The sequence below is a fragment of the Tympanuchus pallidicinctus genome, unplaced genomic scaffold (genome assembly GCF_026119805.1).
Source record: "Tympanuchus pallidicinctus isolate F22 unplaced genomic scaffold, pur_lepc_1.0 scaffold23, whole genome shotgun sequence".
In the NCBI taxonomy this organism is placed as follows: Eukaryota; Metazoa; Chordata; class Aves; order Galliformes; family Phasianidae; genus Tympanuchus; species Tympanuchus pallidicinctus.
Window position 1 is genome coordinate 3,136,623 of NW_026294740.1, and position 18,090 is coordinate 3,154,712.

General features: G+C 42.3%; 1 protein-coding gene across 1 annotated transcript in view; it reads right to left on the bottom strand.

Moving 5' to 3' along the window:
* The window catches only part of TBCD (tubulin folding cofactor D), a 109,336-nt gene that overhangs the window by 2,730 nt on the left and 88,516 nt on the right, over nt 1–18,090 (bottom strand). The window contains exons 30-37 of the mRNA XM_052687967.1: nt 17,173–17,256; nt 15,666–15,824; nt 14,827–14,965; nt 9,722–9,843; nt 8,737–8,814; nt 3,494–3,583; nt 2,561–2,648; nt 1,108–1,217 (exon numbers count right to left, since the gene is read on the bottom strand). Coding sequence (XP_052543927.1) covers nt 1,108–1,217; nt 2,561–2,648; nt 3,494–3,583; nt 8,737–8,814; nt 9,722–9,843; nt 14,827–14,965; nt 15,666–15,824; nt 17,173–17,256 — 870 coding nt within the window. The remainder of the gene's footprint in view (nt 1–1,107; nt 1,218–2,560; nt 2,649–3,493; nt 3,584–8,736; nt 8,815–9,721; nt 9,844–14,826; nt 14,966–15,665; nt 15,825–17,172; nt 17,257–18,090) is intronic.

Genomic DNA, 18,090 nt, shown 5'->3' on the forward strand with positions numbered 1-18,090 from the left:
CCCCAAATATTTAGTTTGGCTTCCTGCTGTTAGTGCTTATTTTACTGCTGCAATTACTGTGCTTTAGCACTGAGAAGGGCTCTCTATGATACTCAGCAATGACTTCATCTATCTTCCTTTGTAAACAGTTCAAATTAACATGATAAAACAAGTTTTAAGTTCTTCATCTCTTATCTCAGTGCAAGGGATATATTGTGACAGGGAATAAAGCAGGCAGGCAGTCACAGCTTCATAGGGGCAAGGTGAAAATAGAGTATTTTCTCTGAACTTTCTGTATGAAGTTCACTGCTTTGTTTTGGTGAGCAGCTCCACACAACTGCTGCTTTTCCTCTAGCAGTTTGGTGTGTCCCTCTTCTAAGCTCACAACTGTAAGCAGCAGCAACCTAACCCTTATCAACTGCTTCTGTAGCAGCCAAAGTTTAAACTGCTGAGAAAGCCTGCTCTTAATTTGGATTTCCTAAGCCAGCACTGAACCAGCCTAGGCAGAACATTACAGATCAACGTGTAGTCGAGCAAGAAAGCAGAACGGCCAGTAATAATCAGTTCTTCCAAACTTGTGACTGCATACTGAACTCTCAGACTCTATACTGAAATCTCAGGGAAATGTGAAGCAGCCGCCCCTGCCAATGGCAGACATTAATTTCTTTTCCCAAATATGTTATTTAAGCTCAAATGCAGAAACAAGCTGGAAATTAAATACAAGTTCAATAATGTGAGCATGCGAACTGCAGCATTAAGGTGTGCTTGTTGTTGAAACACGTTTGTTTCATTTCCACTGAAGAAAAAAACCAGTTAATATAATAATATGTATGACATACGTTCTTGATATTCTTCAAAACACCTCCTATATTACTCTGTGAGGAGCGTGGAGCAGCTGGAGCTCAGATGAAATTGGAGCAAAGACATTTCAGTTAATTGCTGTTTACAGCTTGCACCAATCCTGTCCCTTCCAAAATGCTGCCAGAATTAAATACCTATCACTCAGTGCAGACTATTGGTCAGTGCAGCTTCCTTACCTCCAGTCCTTAAAGGTGTGGATGCCTTTCTTTCAGCTTCAGTGGTACGAAATCTATTTCAGCTGCTATTACTATCTGAGAACCAACTCACCAGTTATTATCGCTGAGGATGGCCATCACCTCGTCTATGATGGCAGGATCAACTACTTCACTGTAGGTTATCAACATTTCATAAACTTGACTGGCTGTTGTTTTCCGTATCTACGGGAAGAGGCAGAGGAAGCTTTAGTAAAGTATCCAGAGTGCTGCAGGGAAAAGCCCAGCAGGCATTTCCACCCCTATTGGTGCTGGCGGAGGAAGAAGGGATGAGGGTCACAGAAGCACCTTTTGGAAAACATTTGCTTTTCAGACCTGTCCCTCACAAGGAGTAAATTCAAATGTTAAGAACAGCCTAATGGGAGCATTTCTTTACTTGAAATGTTCACTGAGCAAAAGTCTGCCCCAATGCTGGCTGCTGTAGGACTACAAAGAAATTATGTTCCTCACCCCAGAGGCTGTGTAACAATTAGTTTTTAGACCCCAGCATCCAGCAGCAGTTACCCAAGATTTTTTCCCAGAGCACTGTTTAGTTGCAATGTGATGCACATAAAGAAAAAGCAAGCAAGGCTGGTTCCTGAGATACAGTGCGTGGAAAGACACTACGTGGAAGACTGCAAAACTCTTAACAGGAACAAATTCTGATTTTTTTTTTTTTGTCAAGGAAGCCTGATGGTAACTAAAGAGAGGCAAAGAAATTATAGGCGTATTTCCTGAGCAGTGGTGCAAATTTAAATCGGCTGCTCTATTAAAAGATAAATATATCATGATGTAAACATGAAATGATTTATCTTCAGTTCTTACATTGCCCCTCCTGCAAAGTTCTCTTTCTGGAGCAAGAGAACACAGCATGGAAACGTTTGGACCAAAACTCCAAAGCATCCAGCTTTGCTGAGCACCATATTATTTTGCCCTGAACACCAACGGAATCAGTGCTAAAATAAACAGTGTAGGTTTGTATTGGCCAGAAACCAGGGCATGCAGTGCCACATTTTTATGTGCCCTCGCAGTGGTATCTGACAGCCCCTGCTTCTCCTGCACCACCTGAGGGCTGGAGCTGCCTCTCCTCACCTCCTCACAGCACTCCTGCAGCATTCCAAGATGAAGCCCTGAACACCAGTGCCATTGGAAGCTCATTACTGGGTTCAGCTGCCACAGCAGCCACCAGTCTGGCCTACAACATCTGGTACAATGGACCTCATGTTCTCCCAGAAACTTTACAGTGACGAAAAAAACCAACACAAAAACCAACTCTAATGCCTGTGATGTTGTCCCACATACAATCCTCTCCTGCACATCCTCAGAAGCAGTAGCTCATTTTTCGAGCCCTGTTTCAGTTACTTAATCTGCTTCAGGTGGCAGCACAGCAGAGAACAGACCCTTGAGAAATAAAACCTGGTATCACTGTCTCTTCAAAGAGCATTAAAGCAACATTCTTAATTTTATTTTTAAACTTCATATATATTAAAGTAACGCAATTGATACTATGCAATTTCTTCAAGACTTACCACAGGAAATGGATGGCAAAGGAGGAGAAGCAGCTGAAACAAAACTTTCTCTCTCATATCTCCTTGAAATTGAATCAGGCCACAAAACCTGAAAAGCATAAGAAAATATGGATCTCAAGCAATATTTGTTCATGCTATAACTGTAAAAGTACATTTTGAGGATCAGAAGGAAGGTGTACATTAAAAGAAACAACATGGGGAGACAATGAAGCATTGCTGTCCCCAGGAGATCTCAGCTGATATTCTAAGTGCTGTGGGAAAGCAAACACTGAGAGGGAGTGCACTGAAATTCTTATGGGTTACTGAGATGCCACACATTTATGCCAAATACAACTGTGATTTCACAGCTACTGAAGGCAGCCCATCTTGAATCAAACTCTCTCACATAAAACAAAAGATCACGGAGGTAAGAGTGAAAAACAAAGACATGGATTCCTTCTCATTTTTGGTATTCTTGCAGTCTTAAAATATTGTCAACAGAGAAATGAAATTGAAGGCAATTCTACCACTGAACATTCATTCAGCTTTGCAGCACTTTGTCTTTCTGTCCCCTCATCCAGTTCTGGTTTCATCTCTGCTATCTGAGCTGGGTGGTTTTTCCCCCTAAAGCCAGGTAATAATTATGCTGGTGTTTTCAGCCATTTCTTGTGTACCTGCGAGATCTACTCAATCATAGGTATCTTCCATTGGCAGCACCTGAATTGAGCTCTATGAGCAGTAAGGAAATGACTCACATCCTCAAAAACAACACTATTTTAAGAGCAGCTAATGCTTTTCTGATCCTTCTCATGCGTTTGACCAACCACTTAACTTATCCCATGTATCTGTATGCATTTTTCATTTACATCCTTATTCCATCTGGTGCCTACTGTGTTACGTTTCCATCACCACCAGCAGACAAAAGATGTCTCTGTTTGTCTGACTGTGACTCACACTCCTATGCTGGAGCGAAGTTTCCGGATGTCTTTGGATCTTTTGATCTCTTCTTTACAAAGGTGAAGCAACTTCACTGGAAATGGATGGCTGGAAAAGGCGAAAGAGAAAAGGATGAGAAATGGATTGCCACAGAATTTCAAATACATCTAATGACTGTAAAGATGACAAATTAACATTCAAAAGAGAAGAAAGACACTGCCCAGAGCTGTTTGCAGCGCCTTGCACAGCAGCAAACCCTGCCTGAGGTGGGCTTTTGCTAAACACGCAGCAGTTTGGCCACTACCACAGTACTAGGCAACTTACCACTATTATTATTTCTTAATGGAAGTGAAGAAATCAGTATGAATTACTTTACCTGCATGCTGAGGAGTGAATTACATTTCTCCTCATCGCTATGTGCACACGGACTTGTATTTACAGCTATGCACCATATGAGCAGAAACACTGAGCCAGGAATTACAACATTCCCTAACAAGGGAAGTGCTCCACGTAGCACTGCGGTGCCCTGGTGGTCCCCTAAAGGCTTAACCAAACTTTGCACAAAAGGGGATAAACACTGTTCTTAAATACTCCACCAGTCTTTAAGCCCGGATTCCTTTAGCGATTCCAGACAACGTAATTAAACACTGGGCTTCCCGTTCTGCTCTGTGCACCAGTCATGAAGCCATCTTTAAATAGAGTGAGCAAATTCTTTTTATTTTTCTACGCAGTCTGGGAAATGCAATTCTCACAGCTCTTTCCCAGACACTCATACAAACACAAGTATTGTTAGTGCTATTTCAAGGACCTATTAGAGAAAAGCAAAGAGGGAAAATTGCTTTTATTTCAGTACAAATTATTTAATCTTTTACTCACTGCACTCAAAGCTGAAGTGCAATACATGCAAAAAAAAACCACCAAAACCCAACAATCCTATTTCATCTTTGGCAACTGAACACAGTGACTTCTAGATGGCACAGCCTGCAAATCTCACTGTACTGTGTTGGTAAAGCAGCAGACCTAGCATTTATTTTCTGCTACTGTGATTCAAAACTGTGGATATGAACTATTCAAAAGTGCTGTATAATGCAATGTGTTGAGTAACATTACAATTAAAACAAGATAATAAGATGGTTAGAAGAGTGACGTTAGTGACTGAGCCTTGTTACGTGTAGTTTTACAGACAGGAACAACGAATTTTTTACTTAAATAAAAAAATATATCTTAGCAAAATTCTGGCACACAGTGGCAAGTATGGACCTGGTTAAAAAACTGAACAACAAACCACGGATCCATGAAGCTAAAGAACAGTGAATATTGTCCTGAAAAGCACACAAAGAGAAAAGCTGACACATCTACTAAGTTGGCACCGAGGCAACACAAGTTTTTAGAGCTGATAGTGGCTTTCAGAACTATGTGGCCTCAGCAAGGCTGAGTTAAAATACTCCTACAGGATGCTGAAAGGGCAAATTCCTTGCCATCCATTGCCCATGGCCACATCAGCACCGTTTCTACATTTTGAGAACTAAGAAAAGTGCCGAAAGGAATTGCATATGAGACACCTTACGAGAAAGGCATCGCTCTGCATGGGTCTGTTTGTGCCTACAGACATTGGTTTGTCTGTGCGGACGGGGGGAAGAGCATCTGCTTTCTTAAGACAGGCTTTTTTCTTACCTTGATGGAATTGCCCTTCCTCCCACTGCCCCACGATTACACAAAGACATTGTGTGGACAGCTAACTACAATACCTGCAATACATGCCTGGCTTTCAGCACAGAACAGCTGTGACAGTGAATTAGGTGAGATTTTAAATTGGTTCAGCAACGTGCACATCGCAGCAGAGTACAGCAACAAAGAGACCAATGGAACAAGAGCATCTGGAATAAATTTAGTACACATAACCTTTTGTGCAGCATTTTGTGTTTAGAACAGATGCACTGTCATTTGCCAATTTCGTTTGTAATAACTACACCTAACTCACGTATGATCTCAGATGACTCCAATAGCTTGGCCTCCTTAAAGGAAATTGAGAAAATTCCTTCTCCTGTGTGGTCACAGTGCCAGCAGAAACAGAGTCTGCATCTGGGGAAAGGCATCAGTGTGTGCACCTTTCCACAATGGCAGCTGGGCACACGTGGCAATGCAGGAAGGCCTGGGACATCAGCTGGGGTGCCAGTGAAACCAGAGGACAGCTGCTGCCCTGCTCCTTTGCACCATGGTTTACTGGGCACTAAGAGTGTAGCTATTCCAGTAAAGCCCACAGAAACATGTGATACACAGAAATCATCAGTGTGCAGTCAGTGGGGACATCCTCTCCCTACTCCTCATCCTACCAGCAGCAGGGAGCTCACCTAGAAAGCATAGAATGGCTTGGGCTACAAGGGACCTCAAGGATCACCAAGCTCCAGCTCCCTGCCACATGCAGGGCCACCAACCTCCATATTTAATACCAGACCCGGCTGCCCAGGGCCCCATCCAACCTGGCCTTGAACACCTCCAAGGACGGGGCATCCACAACCAGTCTCGTCATTTTGGCACCATTTGTGAGCACAACGCTGACTACTGCGTGCTGAAAGCAACCCCAGACAGTGCTGCCAAGTGCAGGAGAGGAACCTCTGCTGCTGAATGAATGCTGCAGGATGAGAGAGAAGTAACTGCCTGAGAAACAGCAGGCAGAACAACTCAGTGCAGCTTCAAGCTAAGCCAAAAACACCAACAAAGCTGCTCCTGATGGCCTTCTGATTAACTGAGTGGCACAAAAGCTGGTTCATTTTCAACCACCAGCCAGGGGCTTACTGTGACTTCTGTGACTTCTACTCCCTGCAAGGTCCAGCAGGGCCCTGGCACAGAAAGGAGCCCAGCAGTACAATCACAGATCCCACAGTCACTGTAACCACAGGCCCTCACAATGCAGGAAGAGGAGAAACCCCCCAGAGGCCCACCTGCCCTGCTGCACGCAGATCATCACAACGCAGTGAGGTCCAGCTAAGAGCTATGGCAGAAAGGTAAAGTTGTGCATTCTGGACTTCATAAACTGAGGTGTGAGGGGGCAGGAAAACCCCTCTGGGAGGCGGGCTGACACCGTGTGGCACTTTGCTTCAGCTGTGCACTGAGCTCCCAGGGAGCAGCAAAGGGATCCAGCCAGCAGCCATCAATCCTGGTGCAATTCAGCCATGTACAGCATTACCTGCTTTGGGTTGCTAATGTTCAACTATTATTTTTATTTAAAATGTCCACTGTACTGCACAACGTCCATTTTAAACCTCAAAATGCCCCTGTAAGTACTACTTCTCATCAAGTGGCAGTTAACTATTAAGCAGCTGGTGTAAGCATAATGCTGGTGTAGGCTGCCCAACAGCCTCAATTCCCTTGCACTCCACTCAGCACAACTGGTAAAAAACGCAGAAGAGGGAAGAAATGGGAGCCAGGATGACATTATATGAAAGCATCCATATCCAAATGCACCGGATTCCATGCCACGCAGCAGTGCCTGAAACGTCAGGCTCGTTTTGCATTGTTTCTGCACTTTCACAGCACGGTTCTTGGGAGAAGTGGGTAATTGGTCCCACTCAAGAATCCAGACCCAGAAGTCACATTTGTTCATGCTCTATGCAAAAAGAAGAAGGTGCCAGCCAGCAGCACAGGCCTCAGAGCCAGGATCTGCATTTCTCCATCCCTTAACTGCAGCCAAATGGCACACGCCTAAGTAAGAAAATGCAGACATTGTACTCAATACAATTCTGGGCCCAGCTGAATGGTGAAATGCACTGCACAGAGGCTCTTTTAGTGCACAGCAAAGCTCAGCACTGCAGTTCATGATTGCCACCTCTGACCACAGGGTAACCTATCACCAAGAAATCATCACATGCAGGAACTAAATTCTCCAACTCTTACAATCTCCAAATTTCCTTAGGGGCAGCCTTTTATATGGTAATTATTTCCTGCACTTCATGCCCCCCGTTCCAACATTCATTTCCTTTCCATCAGAATGATCCACTGGGCTGTAATAAATAATTTTTTACTTTTCTTTTTGGGTTTCACCATCAAACTGGAATCAAATTCATTTGAATCAACTTCAAAACCTCTCCCAACCTTGCTAATCCTCCTGCACTTAATTTCAAACCTTTTAACTAAGAATGAGAACAGCACCATGGGGCTGAGCCTGAGTCTCACTGATGCAGCAGTGAGTAGCAATAATCCCACCACACATTTCTGTTTGTGACCCATCTGGGGGGCCGTCTGTACCTGGGGTTTACAGCACAACCCACTGTCCTACCCAGCAGAGAACACCAGGAGCTGCACCTTTCAGATCATGGCATGATTACCAAACCCAACTGCAATGCTCATTTTGTCTGTGAATATTTGATGAAATGTAAACTCTTACTCAAAAAGGTACTGCCAGAATTAAGGCAGGTTATCTAAATACAGTCTCAAAAACAAGAGTAGATTCAATTAAAACTTTTTATGTGATAAAATAATTTCAAATGCATCTGCTCAAATCAGTCTCCAATCGGCAGATCCTAATCCACTACATATGAGGGCAGCATACACGTTGTATTGCTCTGCACATGTATCTGCAGATGTGCCAAGATGCTGCTCAGGAGAGTTTGTGGAATACATTTTAATATTATTGAAATTAAAATCGTTCTTTTCTGAAACATCTGCAAAAATCACACAATGTCACACTGGAGTACCTTACTCACATTTACCCATTCCTGATCTAAATACTTTCCAGAAGCAGAACACCACATGGAAAATCTGGAGCACTGTTGTCTTATTTTTCCTATTAGAATCTTGGTTAACTTCTGTGGAGTTACATTAAGAAAAGCAGTAAGGCCTTGGAAGCAATGGGCAGCAGGCATTCTATTTTGCAGCACCACAACAGGATTCTGTCACTGCTAAAGGCCCCCAACACAGTGAAGAACTGCTACAAAACACTGCTATTGAGGATGCTGGAAAAGGGCTCTGATGCTGGCCTGAGCCTGCCAGGTAAGAGCAAAGTGAATTTGATTAACGTCCCGGTCGTTACACAATGAACCAATAACCAACTTCTACTCTGGTATGAGAGTCAAAGATTTTAATAAGACCCTTTGGAGGCTATCTGGTCCAAAATTCATCACAGCTGCCATTTAAGCATTACACCCATATATCTGCACAGACTCCCATGCACTCACACCCACAGCAACGCTCAGCAGCAGCCTAAGATTTAAGAGCCCCGTTGCACAGTGCAAAACAAACAAAGAAGTCTTGCAGCAACTTACTTCCCCTGCATGGTAAATATATCAAAACAGCCGTTTGCCAGCATTTGGTCCAGCATCGTCAGTAGGGGCACAGACACCCTGATGAAAGAAAAGAATTTACCAATGTAAATAAACTTCTTGGCATACATATATATGCTATTTTTAATTAGAAGCAAAGAAAGAAACTTCCTATCTACCTACATCTTTAAATTAGAACTCTAATTTGCACAGAGGAGGGTTGCTTGGTAACTTCTGTGTGTTGGCTAAATCATCCTCCTTGGCTGAGAGGGGGGCATGCTGCTGCAGCCAAAAGGGAAAAGAGCTAATTAACAAAATGCCTGGTTTAAACTGGCAGGGTCCTGAAAACAGAGTTAAAAGCAGTAGCAAAAATACATACATGTTCTAGCATCTAACCATATTCCATCAAATGTATCAGAAGCCACAAAGCCCTCTTATCAAATAAGCCAACACACAATGTGCCAGCTGGAAAAATCTATACTCATGGATTGTATTTCAGCAGTTGCAAAAAGAACAAAATTACTAAAAATACAATCTAAAATTCTGCTGACAGCCATGTTGTTTGTTTTCTTCTTCCTAAGGAATATCTCCTATTATACATGTTTGGTACGCCAGGCTTAGAGAAATAAACTGCCAGGAAGAATCACCTGTAAAGGAGAATCTTCACATCATGATTATACCTCACGTGTATGTGAAAAGACCACTGCCAAAATAAAGCACAGACTGCACTGCACAGCACACAGCACTGTCAGTCCCCAGTACTGCACTATAGAAAAACATGATGCTGAAACATGGTGCCTCATATTGAACTACAGCACGTGCAGAACGTCCTACCAACACTTCTTTGGTACAAGCTTTAGCGAAGGTGTGCTGTACCAAACAAAGATATTAAGGCAGGTTTACGTGCTTCAGGCACAGTGGAAGAAGATGCTCTCTGCATCCAACTTCAAATGGTTGTGTTCAAGATACAGAAACCAAGCAAAGTTACCGGTCGTTCCGCAGGTTGTCCTCAAAGACCTTCAGCAGTGTCTCACAGAAGCCCTCCATGGCGCTGGAATCGCTCTGGATTTTCTTCATGTAGTCAAAAAGGCTCTGTGCAGAGTACCTGAGCTGCAGCAGAAGAAAGCTCAGAATAGGGCTCAGGGAATGACCTGCTGTGCTGTGCACCTGTGCTGCTCTTCTGACAGCGCATGCATTCTGTACCAACGTTTGACAGGAAGATTATATTTTGCTTTCATTAATCTTTGTTCGAAGTGGGTTTTTTTAACCCTTTGTAACCTTTACCATTGTAGCAAAAAAGTCCACATCAAAGATCCCTCATTTTTTTTCTTTCAAAATAAAACATCCCTATAGCACTATCATTATCCTGCTGTGCTTTAAATAATGCTAGAGTTATGGCTCTGTCAGTTAGAAGCAAGAACTCTGGGGGGTTTATTGAACATTTTGAGCATTTATTGAACAAGCTGACGTGACTGAAAAATGCAGTGAGCTCTCACAGCACAGTGTTTTCCAGCAGGGCACACAAGCCAGAAGTAAACTCGGTTAAAAACTAAAGCCACCTCAGAAATAAGGACACCTGGTTTAATTTCAGATGGGAATCAGCCAGTTCAGAGCAGCAGCAGGTGGAAGTTTCGGTGCTGTGTTTAAGGTTCAGCTGTGTGCAGTCCCTTTGGACTATCTGCAATTAAACTTCAGGGCAATTGAGGGTCCTCACCTGTAGCGTTGCACTGGATGCTACTTCAGCTATTTCAGCTATATAAAAGAAAAGGGGCACACCTACATGTGGACCATTTGGAGGCTGTGCAGAACTGAGACACAGCAGGGTAACCAGAAAAACTGCAGAAAAAACTGTCCAGTGGACTGGACAGACCACTACTGCTCAGCAGATTTTAAACCAGGACATTTTTCAAACAGACAGTGCAGACCAATGGAACCTTAGCACAAGGTAACACTTTATCAACATTCACAGGATCACAGAATGGCCAGGGTTGGAAGGGACCTCAAGGGTCACGAATCTCCAACCCCCCTGCCACATACAGGGCCACCAACCTCCCCATTTAATACCAGACCAAACATTCTACATCCCATTTCCTCCTCAGATGAATGCTTCCTTTTTAATGCGGACAGCCTCCAAAGAGCACCTGAGCCACCACCCCAGTGCTCACAAGGACTTACAGAGAACATCTCCAGAATTTTTCCTCACTGGCACAACACAGAATTCACACTCTGGCAAATGCACACCTTTCCCTGGGGTGGCTGCATGAGGAGTGGGAAAGGAAATCAGGAGGTCAACAGGTTGGAGCTCAGACAGCATTGGGTAGGAACTCCAGAGGAGCCCTGGACAAGGACAATAACCTTGTTCTTAGGAAACACAGCAGTTTGCCAAGGCCCAACTCTGCCATCGCTTCAGCCAACAGGAGGTAATGAAGCACAGGGCCCTTTATTTGGTGGTAAAACCATGGATTTTAATGCTGGAACCGGGGGAAAAGTACGAGCGAGGCCATTAAGAAGTGCAGCTACAGCAAGGGGAGAAGCACACACAGCTCAGGATAAATAAAGTGTCTAAATAAGCTGTCACAAAAACATTTCCCAATCAGCTTGCTGTAAAACTGAAGTACAATACTTCTGAAAATAGTCCTGAGGCAATGGCGGGATGGATTTGTTCAAAGGAAATGGACTCAGACATTTGATTTACAGCTGAACATTGGAACCCCAGCTGCCTGTCAGCTCTACAGATGCCTGATCCCCAGAAGGGCTATGATTCCTTGCATTCCTATCTTGAAAGCCCTCTGTGTGGCACATTGAGAAAGGATGATACAGCACTGAAGATGCTCTGGAGACCCACATGCCCTAAAGGTCTTGCACCTAAGCCCAGTCTCCTTAGAAGCCCTGGTATCTTAACAGGCATCCAGTAGCACAGTTGAAATACACAGCAACTCCAGAACCTAAGGAAGGAAAAAAGCATCTGCACAGAGGCCACAAGTAGGGCTCTAGGGAGAGGAGAGAAGAGCAGAACAGGAAAGCATTCAGCCTTCTGCACCTACCTCAGCACAGACAGAAGGCAAATGAGAAACTACAGGAAGAGCTCCTACAAAAGCAGTGTTTTTATCTACAGATGGCTGCTAAAAGCTTCAGCCTTCAAAGAAACACTGAAACAGAGAAAGACCTACAGAGAAAGTGCAAACATTCCTGAAACACGTCTGGAAGGCGCGATGGCAGCGCTCAGTAACACTGGCTTGGGATCATTTCTAACCCTGACAAACGTACAGCACTGCAGTGCTCTGTTTTCCCAGTAACAAAAAAAACACTGCACATCATTCAAGTTTTAGCACAAGCAAAACTGTGTCTCCTTCATTCTACCCAGAACACTCCTTATAACTCACCAAGTCTTTGGAGGGCAATAAGTAGGGCTGAAGTCAGGGATGTTTTAAGACAAGTGGGAATATAACAACTCGCACTATTTCTTTCTTTGTAAAAAAGGATGCCAGAAATGACTCTTAGTGTATTTTGCTGGAGGGCTGTCATTTAGGAAAGTGACATTCCAGGCTGTTCATTCAAATGCAACATACATCAATTCACCACAACCAGGTGGTTCAGAACTGGATGCTGTTCTCACTTTTTCTACCTACGAATGTCCCAATATTTTCATTTGTCCCAACTATCATATCTGATCAAAGTCCAATAATGTTTTCTCCAAACCATATCCCAAACCAGAAACACTCTGCAGTTTGTATGGGGGGGAGGAGAATCACCAGACAAAGTTCTGCATGCCGTGTGGTTCAACAATTGTGAAATTACACCCCAAGCCCTGAAACTACAGCAGTTGTGACCTGCAGAAAGGACACTGTTGCTCAGTTCATATCCCTGTGTCCTGGGAGGATATTTATGCAGCTGTAAGAAACACACATCACCGCAGGCCATACATACAACTATGGAGGATGCTTTTACACAGGAAGCGCACACAGCAGTGGTGCCGAATGCCAAAGGGAACAACACCTTCTGTTTTTCCTCCTCACTCAAAATGCTGGAATGCTTTCAGCAACCACTGCCACCACAATGGCTCTGAGATACTCCATGCAGCACATCTCAGCAAATGTAAAGAACTGCTCTCACTAAATGTACTGCTGGGCAATTTTTAACTATAGAAGGAAGGCCAGTGACTGAACTACAGCACAGCCATCTTCCACCAACACCCTGAGGAGATGTAAAGACAAACCTAAAAGCCTGTGGTCATGCAGCATATGAGAAAGCTGAACTTTCTAACTTTTATATCCAAGTCTGCATTTGTGTACTCAGTTTTCTTAAGTGAGAGAGGGAAGAAAGAAGTAATTGCAGAACACAGTACTGCAGAACACATACCTGAATAATCCTTTCCTTTTACCTAAGGTTTTTAAATTTACTTCTTTCATACGGATTTAATAGGAGCAACTCTTCAAATTGTCAATTTATGTTTTAAATGAATCCCTGGATATTCAACAAAGATCACTACTGGCGTGGATGGAATCGTTTCAAACAAGTCACTACAAGAGTCATCGATGGTAATTTATACATCACACTGTAAGTATTAAATGTAAAGCACCACACACTGCTTAATCCCCACTGTAAATAGCACACACTTCCAGCCTCTCCTGCTCTTCTATTTGGCTCAAAAAAAGAATGAGGTCACTTTGTTTCCAGGGCCAAACCCCCTGAGAATATCTGAACCAGAACAAGGCCTCAGTGCTGAGGATGAGCACAGGGTCACAGAAAGTTAACGTTTCAAAACTGCAGTTTTGAAAGAAGCACAGGAGGTTTCCCTAAAATACACTGATGGATGGCAGCAGGCAGGGCTGCTATCAGCACCCGAGTGTTTGCACTTCACAAAACTGAGCACAAACTGAACTTAAAGAAAAAAAATAGAACATTGAATAAGAATTTTCATCTGACCTTGGTAGCAGTCAGACTGTCTGCTCCCCCACCACTTTCCTCCCCTTTTATGCTTACAAGAATAACTTTGGTTTTGGTGGAGCCTCCAGTAATTAAATGTTTGACTGCAAGCTGAATTCCATGTGCACATCTGCTATTATAAAAATCTGCTAAGAGTTACATTGTCTATCCACTAATTATTGTCACCAACCAATAAACATATGTTTTCAAACTTTCAAAAATAGCCGTTTCTATCTAATTAGTCGACATTTAGAAACATCAGAATTGTCAAAATTGCCTTAAATACATGATGCTGCAGACACCAGATCCTCAGTTCCATGAAGCACCCAGGGATCTGGAAATCTCTTTGGATCACAAATTCAAAACCTATGGCACCAGGCAAACCCCATCACTTGGATGCACTCCAAACAGTCCTGGTAAGCCTGAGAAGTGGCAGCCATAGGAGACAACAGAACGATGACCTCCTCCTCCTGTGAGCAGCAGGAGCTGTTCTCTCAACAAAAACTGCATTTCCTGCCACCTCCACTCCTCCAGTGTACTTATTTACAGACTGCACTTTGATTCAGAAACCCTCAATCACTGACTGCATACTGACTGCTGCTTTAGACCACCATCAGCTCCTAGAGGACCTCTGCAATTTAAAGACTGACAGACCAAAATATTCTGTTGCTGATCATTGATTCTTTGCAGTGAGTACAGAATTGTGCCCTTACTGCAATATATTGTTCTCATATGCATTACGTGCTCAGCCAAACCAAGTCAAATACCTTGAAATAAATAATTCTGAAAGTAACACAAACTGTAGAAGAAGGACAGAAGGATAATTGAAGTCTTGAAGATTGTGGCAGCATGAGGGAATACCAAAACCAGTGATAAGGAAGAAGTTTGTACTCAGAAGAATGAAGTAGAGATTGCGAAGCTCAGAGGTGCAGTTTGACATTTGAATGATAGGCACTGCTTCATAATGTACTTCTTGATACCTCAATGGCACTTTTCAAGAAATCACATCAAAACAAAAACTGTGTTTTCTATACATGCAGTAAACACATGCTGACAACTAATAATTAATATCCTAAATACTTTCAGGATATTTTTAATAAGAGTTAAAAGCAGGCATTAAATAAATACATCCTCCTACCAAACAGGGAAGCCACTCTACTTTCTTACCGTTGTCTCTGTTAATCCACCAACAGACACTGAGAGACCCAAAAGCACATAATATTGGTATGCAGGCAAACCTAAAAGCTGGGTGATTCGAGGGAAAGCTTCTGATGCAGCATTCCAGTTTAGAGTTTTGGCCTCTGACCTGGGGCAAGGGAAAAGGAAAAAAAAAGAAATAATTTTGCCTGTGTGCACTTCCATCTTCATACAGTGCTATGATAGTTCCTCAAGCAACATCAGTGAAGAAAGCCTCTGAGTTACCTAAAAACCCCAAATCAATCATTGCTGCATGAGGAAAACAATCACCAAGACTACAGTCAGCAAAGCACTGTTCAACTCCATGTCCTGTTTCAGATACAGCATTTGAACCACAGTTTCCTTTTCCAAAGGACTTTTCTCTATGCTGAAAAAGCAACTACTCTTTCGTCCAGTGCTTAAGAGGCATGTGAATAATGCCCTTTACAACATGCTTTCATTTTTGGTTAGTCCTGAAGTGCTCAGACAGTTGGACTTGATCTCTGAAAGTTCCTTACAACCAAACTATCCCTGCAGACATGACCCCTACCATCCCTAACCTACCATGAAACTGGCCAGTGGGTTCAGAAATTATTGGAGCTGATCCAGAGGAAGACTTCAGCAGCATTACCATGAACACCTTCTCTCCTTATGAAATCACGGTTTTCATAGACACTCATGCCACAAATTCTTTTCTGTGGGTCTGTTTTGTATGCTTACAGGTATTCATTGAACACTTCAATGAAATTTTGACAAACAGCACCAAATATTTCCCAGTAAAACAAACAATTTATTTCCACTGATTCAGGAAAGCTTCTTCAATCTACTACCTTGGAAATATCCTCTCTAGTTCTTCTCGATGAGGTATGTGTGGAACTGGAGGACTGTCGAAGTGTAGCAGAGTAAGGAACACAGATCCTGCATGAGCTCGAAACTTATCAATTTTTTCAGCTGATTGTTGGGCCAGCCAACACATTATCTGTTTGCAGCTATAAAAAATAGAAAGAGAGAGTGAGAGAGAACAATTCATCATATATAATGAGTAGAATGTGTATTGAAATCACTGCAGCAATATCAAAATCATACCAACATGAAAGAAGTCTGGTTTAACGCTTTGTGATGAATATGCAGAGGATTTAAGAAATCAAAATGGTGACAGAATATTTAGAGATCTATTTCCCATGTATCAATCAAAAAATGCCACGACTCTAACGTTACACAGCATATTCACATATCACCTTTCATCTGAGAATATACAATGGTGCTTTATGGACTGGATGAACATTTCAGATGGAAACAGGACAGGAACCTTGGGAAAAGCACATTCTCAAGTACAAAACTGCAGACGTACCAGTAGACAAGGTCTATTCCCAAATTATCTGTCCCACATGAGGATTCAGCTCTGGTTAGTTATTTAACTGAATCCCAATTACTCTGCATCCATAATTAAACTCTGCGCTATAAAACTGTGTTCTACAAGGTGCTTTACACCTTCAACAGGAAAACTAAGACATCAGAAAGAGCAACTCTTTCAGCTACAGTAAGACCTACAACACCAAACAAATGTGATTCCCTCTCTTTTAATCAAGCAGGAAGGATTCTCTTTTAAGTTTGATGCAATAATTTCTGCGTAAGTCCAACAGGAGGAAACCCCTGGACAGCGGGCATTGGCTGAGTGCTGCATTCCTAGAATCCACCTGATTCACCAAGTGTCTGAATCACCAACCAACAGTCATTCACTTGTTTTTAAACCTAGAAATCATGCAGCTGTTCAGCCATACGGGCATGCTCTGTCCATGAACCATCATCTATCTTGCTTCACCTCAAGCTGTACTTAAAAATCACATTCACCATTAGGAACGTGAACAAATACTCATGAAATCAAAAATCTGAATCTCAGTGTAAATTTTGTTTTTAATGTATTTCCTTGTTAATAATTCCATACAGATGACAGAAATGAAAACAAATTCATTTTCACATTTCACCACATTCCAAACCAATGATGCAGTGAGTGCTCTGTGTAAGTGGGTGAATTCCTATTCTATTTAAGTGAATAATGCTGGCAGCGTGCACAGAGGCTGCAAGTACAGACCAGATCTCACAGATGCACTGTATTTGTAAAGTGAGACTGCCACCCACTTTCTCTCATTGAGGTAAGCCTCTCTGAAACACAGATAAATATTGTCAGCATCTAACGTGGCGTAAAATCCATGCATTTCTATCAAAGGTTCCATATGCTCAACAGAGGAGTAAGCATACAATATATAAGCAATACTTCCTTGTATGGACTGGAATGCAATTATAAGAGATAAGACAAAAAGAGAACAAGTAACATACATGTTGGCATTAATTAACTCTGCTTCATTCTGAACCAGCAAAAGCGTCACTTTCATTAAACTTGTCATAGCAGCTTCACGTACCCTGTTGAAACAGAAAGATGTTAGAGCACTTAATCAGTACTTTCACAAATACAGCAGCAGTTAGGCTAAACAGACACTGGCAAAAATACCAGCAGGTACAAAACATTGAAAACACTGAACAGTGGGAGCAGTTACTGTATTTTGGGAAGAAGAGGAGTGCATATGACTGCATAAATCCCCATCCCATAAAGCAAAGCCCATGTTTGCACTGAGAGCCATCCTCGCTTCCAGGCAGATCCCCAACCTGACCATCTTGGTTTTCATTCCAGCCAGCTATCGTCAGGTTATTAAAGCCAACACTGATAGCCATTAGTCACATGCAGCGTGCAAAATGCTTTTAAAACTCAGTCTTTTGTCTTCAAATTCTCTTTTTCTAAAAAGACTCATCAATGCTTTTACAAATATTTAAACCACTTCTGAAAGCATCACACTTTTCACAAATTTTCAAGCTTAGTACTTCTAGAATCAGGAAAAACTGTGACTTAGAATGGCTCAAATCTGTCTCCTATAATAATTCTGTGAAAAAGATTAGCTTAAATAACATTAACATCTGCTTGATGCCCATCTTCCTGACTGGAGCCAGCACATTCATCCTTTCTTAGTAATAAGTAAATACATAGAAAGAAATTTACAAAAGGGCACACCTGCCTATTGCAAACTTTCCAAAATAAACTGAAAAAAATAGCTGCCTATGTAGTCTAAAACTGAGTGAGACACTTGTCATAATGGTAAAAAAAAAAAAAAAAAAAAAAAAAAAGAAAGTAAATGACATCATTTTTTCCTAAGCAGTTTAATACAAGTTTGGCAATCTTTCATCAAAGGATGTTTTTCTCCC